At 35.4% G+C, this 17,446-nt stretch overlaps 1 protein-coding gene across 6 annotated transcripts in view; it reads left to right on the top strand.

Annotated features, from left to right (window-relative positions):
• moody (G-protein coupled receptor moody) overlaps window positions 1–17,446 on the top strand; it is a 485,897-nt gene that overhangs the window by 338,525 nt on the left and 129,926 nt on the right. For all 6 annotated transcript variants that reach the window (XM_069817640.1, XM_069817631.1, XM_069817660.1 and 3 more), the window contains one exon: window positions 8,391–8,561. In XM_069817640.1, coding sequence (XP_069673741.1) covers window positions 8,391–8,561 — 171 coding nt within the window. The remainder of the gene's footprint in view (window positions 1–8,390; window positions 8,562–17,446) is intronic.

Genomic DNA, 17,446 nt, shown 5'->3' with positions numbered 1-17,446 from the left:
TATAAACAGAACTACATTTAAACTAAACATTTCTAGTCTAAGGCCCTCTTACACGCTAGTTTTAAATAATTTACAATTCAAACCAAGGAAGTAAACTCGTCACCCTAGATAAATACATGTCACCTTAAAAAAATTAAATGTTGAATGTCACCTTAATTTTAATTTTCAAACCTTAATTTTAATTTTCATGACCTTAATTATTATTATTATTATTATTATTATTATTATTATTATTATTAACAAAATTATGCCTATCACAGTGTTCATTAATTTCAGTGTGGACACATCTTTCACAGTTAATAATATTAGTTTTATTATCTGACGCTGAATATAAAATACAAAGTTCTTTTCTGTCAAAAACTTTCGGAGTACGGTATTTTATAATACATTTTCTTAACGCGCAATATTAGCCAACAACTTTGAGGCTAGACATCCACGCTGGATACCCGAACTCGAAACTCTGTGTGGGCAAAGACAATTTAGAGCAGGTTTTTGAAGGCTCTTTGTTTTTAGTGTCATTATTTCAACAATATTTCGTAATTTATGATACTACATCTCAAGAATTTAACTGCATGGTACTCTGAAGACAAATGTTTCACAGGGCAAGCGGCCACGCAGAGCCACGAAGTTGGTAACAACTCTGTATTCTTGTGTGACAACACAATACAAGTTGTTACTTTAAGCATGGCCCCGACAAGCTTGGAACGTTATTGTCTCTTGTCTTATAGTTCGCTATCTAAGCGCCAAGAGCGCTGTTCTCCCCTAAGAGTCTTCATACGATATCTGGGAGATTCTATCATGTGTTAAATTAAAACTTCCGTTATACTTTTTCACCCCCCAAAAAATCTGCATTTAAACTTTCTTTTGTCAAGTGCAAAAAGGGCTTATGAACAAATTACTAGTGTTTCTGCATTTGATTCAAATCGTTGTGGGATGTCTGTGTATATAAGATGCTTATAGAGAATTCATACCAACATGAATTACAAAATCTTCCTCTTCAATCTAACGACATTTTATACCTTTAGTGATTTCGTTCAAAGGGGAATTAATATCTTGCAATATTTACCAGAATTAACGATAAAAATGGAAGTGTGGTAGGAGCAGACAGTATATGTAACAAAAATAAATAAGATATAGCGAAGCGAAATTAATGCAGATGCCTGACTTGAACACTTTACGGGTCATAGATAAATATTAAATAAGATATGAATTCGGCTACAGCAATGCGGAATGCAAAAAGTAGAACGATACGTTGGAAAGATATGAAGAAATGAAATTAACTGTCTTCCTCGTGACATAACGAAAGACTCCAAGAATAGTAAAGAATAGCATTTCAATAAGATAAGAAGAGTAGCCTACTAGAAGATCAAGAATGAGATGGAACAATTTATTTCTGAAACTAAAATGATAATAGCTGTACAAGAAATTGGAGACAACGATAACGAAAAAATATCTAAAATGATTACAAATTGGAAGATATAGATATATACAGGGCTTTCATTTCAAAACTTCCCAGTCTAAATAACTAATTATTTAAATTGAATTCAATTTAAACCAGAAACACGTCAATTTAGATATTGAGAGTGAAGTCTTCATTGCATTTTAGATTTCACCCCCACCCTCACTTTGAAATTTCAAATGGAACCCCTATGCATTCAAAGAGCATTCAAAGCAAATGAGAAAAACTAAAGACGTAGACAGCATATGATGAGGAAACAAAGTAGAAAATTGCAAGAAGAAAAGGAAAGGAGAAAAAAGTAATTATGGAAATAGCAAAGGAGGAAGAAACAAAGAAGAAAAATAAAACTGAGAAAAAGTTGAACCCGGAGGTGCATTGCCGCCCTCACATAAGCCCGTCATTGGTCCCTGTTCTGTGCAAGATTAATTCAGTCTCTAAAACTACATCCACCTCCTTCAAATCAATTTGAATATTATCCTCCTATCTACGTTTCAGCCTCTCTAAAGGTCTTTTTCCCTTCGACCTTCCAACTAACACTCTATATGCATTTCTGGATTCGTCCATACGTGCTCATCTGAAACGTCTGGATTTAATATATCTAATTATATGTCAGCTGAAGAATACAATGCGTGCATTTCTGCGTTGTGTAACTTTCTCCATTCTCCTATAACTTCATTTCATCCCTCTTAGCCCCAAATAAGAAGAAAAAAACTGCTGTGAAGAGAAAGGAGATGAACAAAAACGAGACAACGGAAAAGACGAAAATATATATAGTGGAAGTGAAATAACTCTGCAGACTTTCAGAGCTAATAGCTCATGTTGTATGGGACAAAAGTGTGTCGTACCATATTGGTGGAAAGTCCACAGTTATCTCAGAATTATTTTTATGTTTAACACCCTCTTAGTCGATAACTAAGTAGATTCGTGATTTTTCTCTATATCGAGAGAAAATCTAATAAAGAATCATTTATCCCTCTGGCGTATTTTAATAGCGTTGACGGTTTTAGTGTAATTTTAATTTAAGAACCACTAATTTCAAGCCACTGAATGATGCAACCAGATTGCAACATTGTAGTCAGAGAGGGAGATGAAAGGTAGGGAGACAGATCATAGTTCATTGACCTTTTACATCTGTATTACGAGAAGGAGGAGGATTGTGTTAGCGGCGATGTTGCCAGACTGCTGAAACTTCCAACTCAATTTATTTATTTTATTTTATTGGGTTATTTTACGACGCTGTATCAACATCTAGGTTATTTAGCGTCTGGATGAAATGAAGGTGGTAATGCCGGTGAAATGAGTCCGGGGTCCAGCACCGAAAGTTACCCAGCACTCTATTTATTCACCTTGCGTTTAATCACAAAACATAATATGAGTTTTCTCTTAATTTAAATGTATCCATCGTTCCTTTCAATCTGCAGGATTATTTTACTTCCACCCTGACGAAGAAGAAGAAAAAGAAGAAGAAGAAGACAAACAAGAAAGTTGCGAATTAAAGAGCATTGCTCGTTGGACTACGACTGTGATGGTGATTAACAATAATAATAATAATAATAATAATAATAATAATAATAATAATAATAATAATAATAATAATAATAATAACAATAAGAGGAGATGGCCTCCAGATATGGAGGGTAGCTACGAATATATTGAATAAGGAGTCGTGGACAGCAGGTGGTCCTCCAACTTGGGCGTTGGGCAAAGGGCTAACAAACCATCACCGTAAAAAACAGATTGTTACGAATCCATACAATAAGTATTCAAATGAATTTGAGGGAGATGATGATAGAGACTGGATTAATCTTGCACATGATAGGGACCGATGGCGGGCTTATGTGAGGGCGGCAATGAACCTTCGAGTTCCTTAAAAGTCATTTGTAAGTAAGTAATAATAATAACAGTAAAAACAGGATAAACGTTTCAGCTGAGAAAGATATTCCAAATTAATTCTTTTCGCCTATTTTTATAGTTCTGAATGATTTTTTTCTTACGAATTAGAAAGCAAAACTTTTTTCGTTTTAATTATCTTTTTTGCTTAACGTGAGTGAATAAAATTATAAAAACTGCCTACAATAATTTACAGTAAAATTTTAATGTTGCCACCTGAAACCTCAGAAGAGACACACGGTGCTTTATCAGAACGTGAAAATGTTAATTTTCTTTAGACAAATAATATATGGGTTTTAATTATCCCGGCCTCCCTCCCTCAGCGTGAAAAATATTAGTCTGTAGCGTACGTACCTCCCCTGTGTTTCAATCCTTCCCTCGCATTCAGTGAAAACAAGTGAACTATGATTAATATGTTTCCCCTCCCCAATATCTTTCTCGAACAGAAAACTTGTGAACGACTGTTCTTTTGAAACTCTACTAATTTCGAAGCGGTTACTTCAATGGAGACAGAATCTTTATGTTTCACCACAAAGGCACTTTTATATCGGTGAATGCAAAGGAGTTGAAAAGAAACCCGAATCGTTAAGCACATGCAGAGATTCGTCAGTGAAAGAAAAATAAGAGAGAAAAGACGAAAACAGAAGTGGAGTCGGAGAAAATAACTTGGTAATTAGTAATTAAGTCTTCAAGAAAGAACAGGAAACTGCGGGAGAAGGAGCGACTTTGGTTTGCGCGTAAAATGCTCCCAGTAAATAAGGAGTTTGCGGTAGCTTTGAGAAGTTCCGGTCTATTGTGATTGTACTCCAATTAGCGTCAATTTGAATAAGTCTCTCCACTTACATTAACAGGCGTATCATCCCTTATAATTAGTCATAAAGGGTGGAAATTTATGCACCCTCTTTCTAACACATGAAACTGAAACTCGATAGGAACGTATAAGTCACAAAAACTGTCATAGCAAATTAAATTTTAATATAAATTAGAAGACAATTAATTATTTTTCGTTTTACTATCACCTTACTTACAAATGGCTTTTGTGCGAGATCGTGCGTATTTGCTTGCTTTCCGCACAAAACCAATACGCGGTAAGTGTGAAATACCACATTCAGTATTCCCAATCTAACACACATAACAATTTCCCTCTTCTTACCGCTTAAGCGCCATATTCATTTTACTGCTTTAGGCTTTTAACATATAATTTTTAGAGACGTTTAACATAGTAATAATTATAAATTGGAAACTTACCACTGCAATTTCACCTAAATTGCACTGTTAATTATTGTTTTTAAATATTTGCAAAAATTAAGTAAACTCTACAACACCACAAAAGTTACTGCATTTGTAATGCAAGTAACATTAAGGGAGCCGCGAAAAAATCAACAAGATCCCAGATGCCGATGTTATTACTGCAATATGTTATATAAATAATATTGTTAAAATATTAAAATGAAAAATAAATCATTACATAACCTTACCGTTTGTTTTAAATTCGCATTTATAGACTGGGGGGGCGGGGGAAAGACAGACGTATATCACGGCCTGCTGGAATATAGTAAACACAGCAAACATTTTATAGCAACAATTTGAAGGTAGATATTTTTGTTTTTAAAAGTTGCCGTCATTGAACAGAAACCAAGATGGAGATTTCATTGCAACTAATTAGAAATTCCTCTTTCAGGTATGTAATAAACGATCTTCGCACAAAATAATGTACGATACACGAGCGGTATGTTTGTTTTCATGTTCTCGGAAATTAAAAAAGCTCAACTACGTTTCGCTTTTTCAATCTTCTCCTCGAACATGAAAACATTAACATACCGCTCTTGTAACGCATATTACTATTAAGGAACCCGCAGGTTCATTGCCGCCCTCACATAAGACCGCCATCGTCCCTATCCTGAGCAAGATTAATCCACTCTCTATCATCATATCCCACCTCTCTCAAGTCCATTTTAATATTATCCTCCCATCTACGTCTCGGCCTCCCCAAAGTCTTTTTCCCTCCCAACTAACACTCTAAATACATTTCTAGATTCGCCCATACGTGCTACATCCCCTGCCCATCTCAAACGTCTGGATTTAATGTTCCTAATTATGTTAGGTGAAGAAAACAATGCGTGCAGTTCTGCGTTGTATAACTTTCTCCATTCTCCTGTAATTTCATCGCTCTTAGCCCCAAATATTTTCCTAAGAACATTATTCTCAAACACTGTTAATCTCTGCTCCTCTCTCAAATTTCCTTCCGAGTGTCATTTATATTTGTTACTGTTGCTCTAAGATATTTGAATTTTTCAATCTCTTCGAAGGATTAAACTCCAATTTTTATGTTTCCATTTCGTACAATATTCTCGTCACGAGACATAATCCTACAATAACTCCTATGTGACATATTTATCGATTTTCAGATTTTTGCTCTATTAAATAACTTAAATAGTGATACAGCACATAAAATCTGCTATATGTAATTATATTTCTTTGTTTCGAAAATGTAAGAATTCACAGTCTCCTATGTACGGCTGCCATAGAATGAAGAAATGTTTTCTTTTCTTCCTACTGAAAAATTTTATATTTTGCACATAGGAGTTATTGCAGGAACAACGGCGATATACTTTGTCTTTTCGGGATTTACTTCCAAACCTATCGCTTTACTTGCTTCAAGTAAAATTCCCGTGTTTTCTCTAATCGTTGGTGAATTTTCTTCTAACACATTCACGTCATCCGCATAGACAAGAAGCTGAAGTAACCCGTTCAATTCCAAACCCTGTCTGTTATCCTGAACTTTCCTAATGGCATATTCTAGGGCGAAATTAAAAAGTAAAGATGATAGTGCATCTCCTTGCTTTAGACCGCAGTCAATTGGAAAAGCATTAGATAGAAATTTACCAGATAATAACCTATAGCCTGCCCTTGGGATTCAGTGTTAAGCTATGTAAAAAATTTAAAGTACATTACAAAGATTAACATTTCTGTAACGTAAATGCATTGAGTTTTATGTTCTAATATTGGGGATAATAATTTCTGTTACATTTGCTGGTGTGTGCAGGATTTTTGTTTACTGCTGCATCACAAATCATCCTGAGCTGCCGCATCACAATATTTAACGCGTAAATATAAATTCTATTAAAATTAATAAATAATTTTGTTCATAAACTGCTGGTTTATTATGAAATTATTATTAACTGGGGAAGCTGAGCTTTTTAGCTTACATTGACGCTACGCCACTGAAAAACACTAGAGGACAGAGATCCGATTCGGTGCTGTGGATTGAACTTCGGCATAGCTCAGTGGTTAATTATTATCTCCCGACCACGAAGTGGCAGTTGTGGCTGTAAGTGGGCGTGGCGCGCTCATCGGAGAAAACTTATTGTCGGCGAGTCGACGAACCGCCAACTATCAATATAAAATCTGTGGTGTTCGGGTAAAGGAGTATAAGTCATTTTTTGTGCAGATGGAATTTTGTTCCCCAGATGAACACTCAAGTTAAATTATACAAGTGAGTGTGCAAAAATCAAAAGAATACTAGCATTTGATGTGTTTTATTTGTGTACAAAATTATTTGCAATAAAGGTTCCAGGTTTAATTTTCATTTAATTACCAAACTTATTTTATGACTTATATCCCTTTACCCAAACAACATAGAAATATTATTAAATATAAGCAGTTGGAACATCATATAATCATCCAAATTAACAAAGATATTCTGAAATTTTCCTCCTTCTTGCTCGAAAAAAAAATGTAACACCTGATTAACAAATGAAATTTATACAGAGTTCGCTGATGGAGATGTCAGTAGGGATGTGACTCGTTCGATCTTCCGACGTAACTCCTCAGCAACATTCACATCTGGGGAATTTTTAAGAGATGAAGTTATAGAACATTCCAAAGTGAGGCTGCTCCTTTGAGGAGTTGCTGTGATACACAGCGCGGTCCCAACCGTCACATACTTGTAATAACGTATTCAATAGGCCTACACAGAGCTAGAACATCATATGAGCCGTTATGCGTTGCTATTTAATGTATCAGGAAAAAATAAGCTGATATTACTTATCCCAAAACTTCACAGAAATCTTATATTACAGAATTTTTGCTGGAACTTCATATCACGAAGTGTTCACAACCGTCACAAAGAGAAGAAAAGTATATTTTGTAGGATCTCCAGTATTTATAATAATAAATAATTGATTAAATGGCGATCTTACTCGTGTTAATTATGTAAGCATGCGTGGCTTACAGCTGTTTCGGTGCTACTTGACACCATCCTCAGAGCCTACTAGATCTCGGCGCTATCTCAACTTCGCTGCCTGTTGTGTGGGTGCGTTCGTGTGATGAAGAGTTGTGTCAAATAGTGTGTGTGTTCTGAAATTGATCTGTGTGTTGAGAATTTGATTAGGGTGTGTTTTTAGTGTGTCTGTATATTTCATATTGTTCTAGTGTGTTTACACACTAAAAACACACCCTAATCAAATTCTCAACACACAGATCAATTTCAGAACACACACATTATTTGACACAACTCTTCATCACACGAACACACCCACACAACAGGCAGTGAAGTTGAGATAGCGCCGAGATCTAGTAGGCTCTGAGGATGGTGTCAAGTAGCACCGAAACAGCTGTAAGCCACACATGCTTACATAATTAACACGAGTAAGATCGCCATTTAATCAATCATTTATATTCAAGTGTTAAAAGTAGTGTACGAAAGATTCAACATGGATTTATAATAATGTTCTTTTAGTGATTTTGAAGTACTTCTGTGAATATTGTAGAAATTAATTTGAACAAATTTAAACATGTAGTCCTCTTATTAATATATATTACTTATATTTCGTGGATTATAGTACAAATGTCACAACCGTCACAGTGGAATTATCCAAATGCAGAATAATTCTTGCAAACGAGTTCATCAATGCATGCTGCTCCTTTCCTTGAAAATGTATGCATCTCTCACGACAAGTGAAATAAAGTGTTTAAGAATCTGTAAATGTGCTTCATTATTTGAAGAGAATTGGACTAATTTGATTCTTGTATGTTTCAGTTTATGTATAGCGGACTTCATGTTCTGCACATGTGTATTGCCCTTCAGCTCTTCAAGGTTCATCTACGGCAGATGGATACATGGAGACTTCTTATGTCAGTTGTTCCCTTTCATGAGATATGGCAACATCGGCGTATCACTGCTGTCGATAGCTATGATCACCATAAACAGGTAATGTTCCATTTCGCTGTGAAGTCTCAAACCAACGTCAGTACGGTAATCAAAATAATTTTTGAATGGTCGGTTTCAGTATTTTGTCAAAGTTGGCTTGAGAAACATAAAATAAATTTTGGTATTACTACGAAATATTAAGAGTAAAGTAAAGAACGAAGTTCGAAAATTAAAACGGTTAGTGTTAATGTCATCTGTCAGAAAACAGTTTTTTTTAATTGGTATTGTGATTCCTGATTACAAGAATATTTATTCAAAAGTTCCGTCTTTGACTTATCTTACTCTTTTGTGTTTATGAACAACACATATTCAAGTATTACTCGACCGAGGCCAGTGGAGTCCTGCAGTCCGGAGCGCCACTTGTACTGCTCCTGCGTTCGTATAGCGTCATCGCGATAGTTCACATTACGCCCGCGGCTCCACTGGCCTCGGTCGAGTAATAATTCATGCGTTACAATTTTGTACATATTAAAATTTAACGCCTTCGCAGTCCATTTGTTAGGTAATAAATAACATTGAATTTTTACGCTTCCAAGAAACCTTCTAAACGTAACAGAGTCTCATTAACTCTTGTCCTATCAATATAGCAGAAAATGAATAAGATGTTATACAAATCCGATACTACAAAAAATCATTTTCAGGAGGACTATGCCCGATAAATAAAATTTCTATCAGTAAAGAAAATGTCATACTGTCAATACAGGACCTTCTTACAATCGAATGTAAGAATTTAATATAGCTATAAACAGCTCGGAAAAAAATTCAATCTTTTCTTGCTCTCTCATTAAGGAGAAAGACCAAAGATGCTAAGCAACTAATATAGCATCTTCTTTGTTTAGAGCTTTGTCAGTTTTTTCGACCCGTTAACCAAAGATTTATGTCAAAATTGTTTCAACGTTTCCCTTAAATTGAATTTGACGATTCTTCAGTTCACAAAAATGCCATAGGTTATGCTGTTCGGGGCAAGATATTAAAACATTAACAAACATTTAAAGTATTTTATGTTTTCGATATTTTACAAAAAAAAAAAAAAATAAACAAATAAAACCGATAACACTCTATAAGAAGTTCAGTTGCTTTTCGAACATAAACATGCAGGCTACAATAAAAAACAAGAGTTTTTCGCTCCATTTTGTATACATTCAACTAATGCATCGGACAAATATGGGCACTTTTGAAAGAACTGTAGACTAATAATAAAATAAGGAAATAAACTTGCAGTCTACTTTTGAGATTCTGCAATCACGATTCGCTGCTAAAAATCACATTTGACTTTTACTTGTCAAAATCATTTTATAGATCAAACAACTGTAACACGTAAAAAAACATTGCATGAACACTGTTATTACTTATGAACTCATGCATGTAGACACAAATGAAAGTAACTTTTACTTTCTCAATAACGTGTACTCTATAATCGCCCACACAATACTGTAAACTTATTTGCTTTAACGTAGATAGTATTCGACTTACTTAGCTGAATTGGCAAAACAAGAAGTTTCTTCTTCTCTTTCTCGGTCATAGATGATAGATGCAAGCGAACTAAAACAAATCGATGCCTCCAGTGTGACGGAAGCGATTTATGCTGCAAATGTATCGTCTCTGATGGCAGGAGGGAGAGTGGAAAGATAACAAAGGAAACCGTAACCACGAAACATAAAACGCTGGTAGTGTCGTCTTCGGCAGGGTTTGAACCTCGGATCCATCGGGCACCTTAGTAACAGCGAAGACCGCTGAGAACTTCTTGGATAATATAGAATTTACTATAATTAAAAATTTTTTGAATGATTAGCTGTGCCTATTTTACTACAAAAAACAGATTTTAACGATGTCATCTTCATTTGATATTTCGTATCCAGTTTTAATTTATTTATGAGTGATTTTCCTTGTATCTTTAACTCATTTTAGTGATTTACTTGCACATTTTGAATTGATCAATTTTTGTGTAGGCCTAATTATTACGTCACTATTGGATATGTTTTATGGAATTAATACTCTAGTTTTTCGCATCATTATTAAGTTAGTTTTTTTTTTCCCCCATTGTCATATAGACACCTAAATCTGTTATTGTTTTATAATTTCCATTTCACACTGAACTTAGTCCCACTACAGTTTTCAGCGTATATTTGTAGAAAGAAGTTGCAACAAATTAAATTTTACTTCAGCCGCCGTCCAGTATCTATCTAACCGCAGCACTATGCAAATGTTTTAATATATAAAAAGCGTAAATGTATGTGATTCAAAACACGTCCGTGGAAATGTAATGGGATGGATTCACAGAGCTTAAAATTAATCTAAAAGAAATGTGTAATGCAAATGAGTGCTGTTCCGATTTATTTTTCTGCTGTCTGCACAACAGTGCTGGTAGTCTGGTGTTCAAACTAGAACTTAAATGTTATTTTTTTTAATCGTATTAATAAATGCTATCAAGGACACAAAGTGACGATGATTGGTGTGAAAAATAAGCTGTTTCGTGTCTTTCTGTGGAATAACTAATATTTCTGTTGAATTTTATAGAGTCTGTGAATTACTCGTGGGCCTACAGTAATGCTGAACGATTTTAAGGGACACTAGAACTGAGTTTTGAAACTGTTACAATTTTAATCCAATTTCTTTCATTTTTTAACTCTTCGTTTTATGCATTAAGAATCTGTGTGCAAATTTTTAGCTCAATCGGACTGCTAGTTTCGAAGTTAATGTCATTTTAATTATGCAAATTAGTGACCTAAGCAAAATATTCCTTGCGTATTACAGCCCATGCATTTTGTGAAGACACTCGCGATGTGCAGTACGGGAACGTTTCTGTACAGGGGGTAGGAGTAGAAGGGAGGGTCGGGCGTGTGTCTACCGAGTTCAAGGCAAAAACTAACCCATTCCCCTATAATTCGTAAGTAGACTCATCCGAGCTCGTGCGCAGCTCTGTAGAAAGAGTGGGAGAGTGTCGTGACAAAATGCATGAGCTGTACATTCAAATACAGCAAGCTCATATTTTAACTTTGAAGAATTTATAATATTATATAGGCTAATTTAGGCGCAATAATTTTTTTGAAAACCAAAACATTTGTATGTAAACTAGAATTATGATTCATATAGGAAAAGTGGAAATAAAAATGCTTAAAAATGCTTGTATCTCAAAATAGTTTTTTTTTTTTTTTTTTTTGAAGATATGTTTTGACCAAACACCACAGATTTTAGCACTGATATATTATTTATTCCCTCTGTTCCAAAATATGGTATAGAAAGATTAATTAATTCTGTTCCAAAATATGGTATACCGTACATTTGTTAAAGTTCTCAGTAATATAATGTAACTTTAGTACATCTTCTAGATACTTATTTGTTTGATAAATTAACGTAAGAAAAACATAAAAATTACGTACATTTCATTCTGTGTGATGTCAAATTAATAAAAGCAAAAACAAACATTGTTTTGAGAGAAGTACCAATTAACATAAAAACTGTACGACTGTTGAGCCTTAGATGTTCTATTCAAAACTGATTGTGTTGGTGTTACATTTTCCGCAACACCACCACAGCAGGTGCCCATTTGATTTATGTTCATAATTAACTATTTGAATATTACAGTTTGATGGTTTGATGCACTACAGAAGGTTACAAACATTCACAGCTGCACTGTCTGATAGTCCCTTCACTACTGAACAGAATACCACACCGCGAAACATTTCGTGTGTGCATGTGCAATAATCAAACTTGTTTTATTTGTTACTATAACATATTTTTGAATGGAGGGAGTATTTCATATTTTTTATATGTTACTTAATTACTTACTGGCTTTTAAGGAACCCGGAGGTTCATTGCCGCCCTCACACAAGCCCGCCATTGGTCCCTATCCTGAGCGAGATTAATCCATTCCATATCATCATATCCCACCCCTCTCAAATCCATTTTAATATTATCTTCCCATCTACGCCTTGGCCACCCTAAAGTCTTTTTCCCTCCGGCCTCCCAACTAACACTGTATATGCATTTCTGGATTTGCCCATGCGTGCTACATGCCCTGCCCATCTCAAACGTCTGGATTTAATGTTCCTAATTATGTCAGGTGAAGAATGCAATGCGTGCATTTCTGTGTTGTGTAACTTTCTCCATTCTCCTGTAACTTCATCCCTCTTAACCCCAAATATTTTCCTAGGCACCTTATTCTCAAACACCCTTAATCTCTGTTCCTTTCTCAAAGTGCGAGTCCAAGTTTTACAACCATACAGAACAACCGGTAATATAACTGTTTTATAAATTCTAACTTTCAGATTTTTCGACAGCAGACTGGATGATAAGAATTTCTCAACCGAATAATAACAGGCATTTCCCATATTTATTCTGTGTTTAATTTCCTCCCGAGTATCATTTATATTTGTTACTGTTGCTCCCAGATATTTGAACTTCTCCACCTATTCAAAAGATAAATTTCCAATTTTTATATTTACATTTCGTACAATATTCTGTTCACGAGACATAATCATATACTTTGTCTTTTCGGGATTTACTTCCAAACCTATCTCTTTACTTGCTTCAAGTAAAATTCCCGTGTTTTCCCTAATCGTTTGTGGATTTTCTCCTAACATATTCATATTCACGTCATCCGCATAGACAAGCAGCTGATGTAACCCGTTCAATTCCAAACCCTCTCTATTATCCTGGACTTTCCTAATAGCATATGAAAATTTATATGTTACCAAAATAAATTCGATATTTAGCAACATTTTCTTCTTATCATACCAGTCTCTACTGATAATCCCGACTATTACAGATGTAAACATAAATCGAAACCTTAGGACAGATAATATGTCACTGTCCTGTTGTCGCGGACTTAAAGATGATCTTTGCTGGGGAACTTCTGTCCTGATATGGCCATCATTTGCACGAACTGAAATTGGTAGAGATAGGAGTACAGATCTACGTCGCGGGTGGATTGATTGATGTTCGATTAATCAAGAAGCTGTAAAGGAAGTAGTATAATGGGTGACGTTAGTGAGTGAGATTGTGAATTTCTTTCGCCTCCGCTTCCTGTGATCCAATTCAAGTCTAAAACTGAGCGATTTTTCAAGACCTTTAAAAGGAGTGGGTATTGTTAAGCGTGTCTGTCAGCGAAACTCGCGGGCATGGATGAAATCCTGGTTGAGACAAATTGCTGTACACAAATCTAGTCTTTCAGGTAAGGCTCCCTGTAAAGCAGATTTGAATAATTTCAAGGAAAAATTGTTCCGGTGCAGATTTGAATAATTTCAAGGAAAAATTGTTCCGGTGCAGATTTGAATAATTTCAAGGAAAAATTGTTCCGGTGCAGATTAGAATAATTTCAAGGAAAAATTGTTCCGGGCAGATTTGAATAATTTCAAGGAAAAATTGTTCCGGTGATTTGAATAATTTCAAGGAAAAATTGTTCCGGTGATTTGAATAATTTCAAGGAAAAATTGTTCCGGAGATCTGAATAATTTCAAGGAAAAATTGTTCCGGTGCAGATTATAATAATTTCAAGGAAAAATTGTTCCGGGTAGATTTGAATAATTTCAAGGAAAAATTGTTCCGGTGATTTGAATAATTTCAAGGAAAAATTGTTCCGGTGATTTGAATAATTTCAAGGAAAAATTGTTCCGGAGATCTGAATAATTTCAAGGAAAAATAATAATTTCAAGGAAAAATTGTTCCGGAGATTTGAATAATTTCAAGGAAATTTCCTTGCAATTATTCAAATCTGCTTTACAGGGAGCCTTACCTGAAAGACTAGGTTTGTATAATATATACGTCACTGTGCACGTTAACAGAAAACCACAATTCTAAGTCACACAGAGTTTGTGTGCACTCGATGTGAGTCTCTGGCGCTTCGTCAGCCCACGCGAGTTGTGCGGATATAAAGGGAAAAGTTGAGACGGTGTCGGGTGCAGTTCCCGGGTAGCTCAGTTGGTAGAGCGCTGGTACGTTCAACCAGAGGTCCCGGGATCGATACCCGGCCCCGGAACAATTTTTCCCTTGAAATTATTCAAATCTGCTTTACAGGGAGCTTAACCTGAAAGACTAGATTTGCATAATATATACGTCACTGTGCACGTTAACAGAAAACCACAATTCCAAGTCACACAGAGTTTGTGTGCACTCGATGTGAGTCTCTGGCGCTTCGTCAGCCCACGCGAGTTGTGCGGATATAAAGAGAAAAGTTGAGACGGTGTCGGGTGGAGTTCCCGGGTAGCTCAGTTGGCAGAGCGCTGGTACGTTCAACCAGAGGTCCCGGGATCGATACCCGGCCCCGGAACAATTTTTCCTTGAAATTATACAAATTACTTTGTTGAGGTTTTCCGGGGTTTTTCCTCAACCCTCTGAATAAATAGGGCATAACTTTTGGCGTCTGGTCCTCGGGCTCATTTCGATGGCATTATCACTAGATCTGAGAAATATATGCCGTTATACACCAGTGCGCTTCGTGCGCATTTAACTTTGAGCACGTCTCAGAGTTGGGGTGAGTTAACGCAGTGTCTTTCGTTCGTTTGAACTCATGCTTATCACCACGGTAAGTTAGTCCTCAGCATTTGGGTGGTTGAAAGACGCTCCTTTGACTTCGAAACACAACTATCTGCTAAAGAAAAATTTAAAGACTTTTATTTTCTGTCTGCAGAAAATACACCTAATATGACATTGACAAGTATCAGCCTTTTTATATCACTATGTTAATGTGATGGTGTATTACGTTTTTGTTTTACATTGTTTTTTCATTTCATGTATTGTTGCAGTTAATAACAAACTACATTTTTAAATTTTCAAAGGAGAACGATTGCCTGTTGCTAGAAAAAACAGACTTCGTTCCACTTCTGCAGAAACAATGGGAGAATATTTGAAATATTTTATACAATCATTATCTATCTCAGAATCTGTATCATTATTATAAATTTCCTCATTTGAAATTGTCAGAAATTTTACGTAGAGTTAAATATTCTTAATGTTTATCCAGTATTTTTTTCATCTTTTTTGCTACATTTGTTTTCTATTTCGTGTTCCAACTATTCGGTTCGTCACAATATCATCGATTACATGCTATTTTATTTCTGTAGAAAATACACCTAATATAACATTGACAAGTATCAGTCTTATTATTTCACTATGTTAATATGACAGTGTATTAAGTTTTTGTTTCACATAATTTTTCATTTCATATATTGTTGCAGTGAATAACAAACCACATTTTTAAATTTTCAAAGGAAAATGATTGCCTGATGGTAGAAAACATAGCCTCATATCTAGAAAAACTTCGTTCCACTTCTGCAGAAACAATGGGGGCATATTTGAATTATTTTACACATGTATTATTTGCGGATAGAGGAGACGGCCTCCAGATATGGAGGGTAGCTGCGAATATATTGAATAAGCAGTCGTGGACAGCCGATAAGGGGTGGTCCTCCAGCTTGGGGGTTGGGCGAAGGACTAACAACCCATCACCGTAAAAAACAGCTTGTTAAGAATCCTTCAAATAAGCCTCGGAATGGGACTGATTCTCTGGCACGATCACAGCAAAGGAATAAGGTTTTGAGATTTGGCACTAGTAACTAGTCTTTATAGAACAGGAGGGGTAACATTAGTAGCAAAAGAACTAGCTAGATATAGAATAGACTTCGTGGGAGTACAAGAGGTTAGGTTAGATGGGAATGGCATATCACAAGTAGGCGATTACTTGTCGTATTATGGGGAAGGAAACGATAATCACCAATTAGGAACAGGATTCTTTGTACATAAAAGAATAAAATCAGCAGTAAAAAAGGTCGAATTTATCAGTGAGAGGTTATCGAGGTTATCGTATTTAGTACTTAAGGGTAGATGGTGCGATATCGTAGTTATAAATGCTCACGCCCCTACAGAAGAGAAAGACGACCATATAAAGGATAGCTTCTATGAGGAATTGGAACGCACTTTTGATCATTTGCCTAGATATCACATGAAAGTTTTATTGCAGGATTTCAATGCTAAAGTAGGACGGGAGGATATTTTTAAACCAACAATTGGAAAAGAGAGCCTACACATAAGTAGTAATGACAATGGAGTTAGGTTAGTCAACTTTGCCACATCAAAAAATTTAATTGTCAAGAGTACAACATTTCCCCATAAAGATATACATAAATATACTTGGACTTCTCCAGATGGAATGACACACAACCAAATAGATCACATCTTGATAGATAAACGGAGACATACTAGTATAATAAACATTCGAACTTTCAGGGGAGCAGACTGTAATTCTGACCATTATTTGGTAATTGGAGAATAAAGGGAAAGGCTATCAGTAGCTAAGCGAGTAGAGCAACAAGCTAATATTAGTAGATTCAATATTCTGAAATTAAAGGACGACGAAACTAAGCAACGTTATCAGGTTGAAAATTCAAATAGGTTTGCTGCTTTAGCAACTTCCGACGAAGCTAAGAAAGAGTTAGACGTTAATAGCGTGTGGGACAATATCCGAGATAATATCAAAATTGCAGCTAAGCAGAGCATAGGCTATCATGAAACTAAGAAAAAGAAACCGTGGTTTGATGAAGATTGTTCCATTGTAGTAGATAGAAGAAAATAGGCAACATTTGAAATTCTTACAGGATCCAATTGTGGAGAATAGAGATAATTATTTCAATGAAAGACGGGAAGCAAGTCGTACACTTAGGAATAAAAAGAGAGATTACTTGAAGGAAAAACTGAATGAGGTAGAAACGAATAGTAAGAATAAAAACATTCGAGATTTATATAAGGGTATAAAGGAATTTAAAAACAGATATCAGGCAAGGGTAAACGTGATTAAGGATGAGAATGGTGACTTGCTTGCAGACTCTCATTCAATCTTGAACGATGGAAAAACTATTTTGGGCAACTACTAAATATACATAGGCCAAATA

The sequence above is a fragment of the Periplaneta americana genome, chromosome 2, assembly GCF_040183065.1.
Source record: "Periplaneta americana isolate PAMFEO1 chromosome 2, P.americana_PAMFEO1_priV1, whole genome shotgun sequence".
Classification (NCBI taxonomy): domain Eukaryota; kingdom Metazoa; phylum Arthropoda; class Insecta; order Blattodea; family Blattidae; genus Periplaneta; species Periplaneta americana.
The sequence above is the reverse complement of the archived record's forward strand: the minus strand, read 5'-3'. Positions and strand labels throughout refer to the sequence as shown.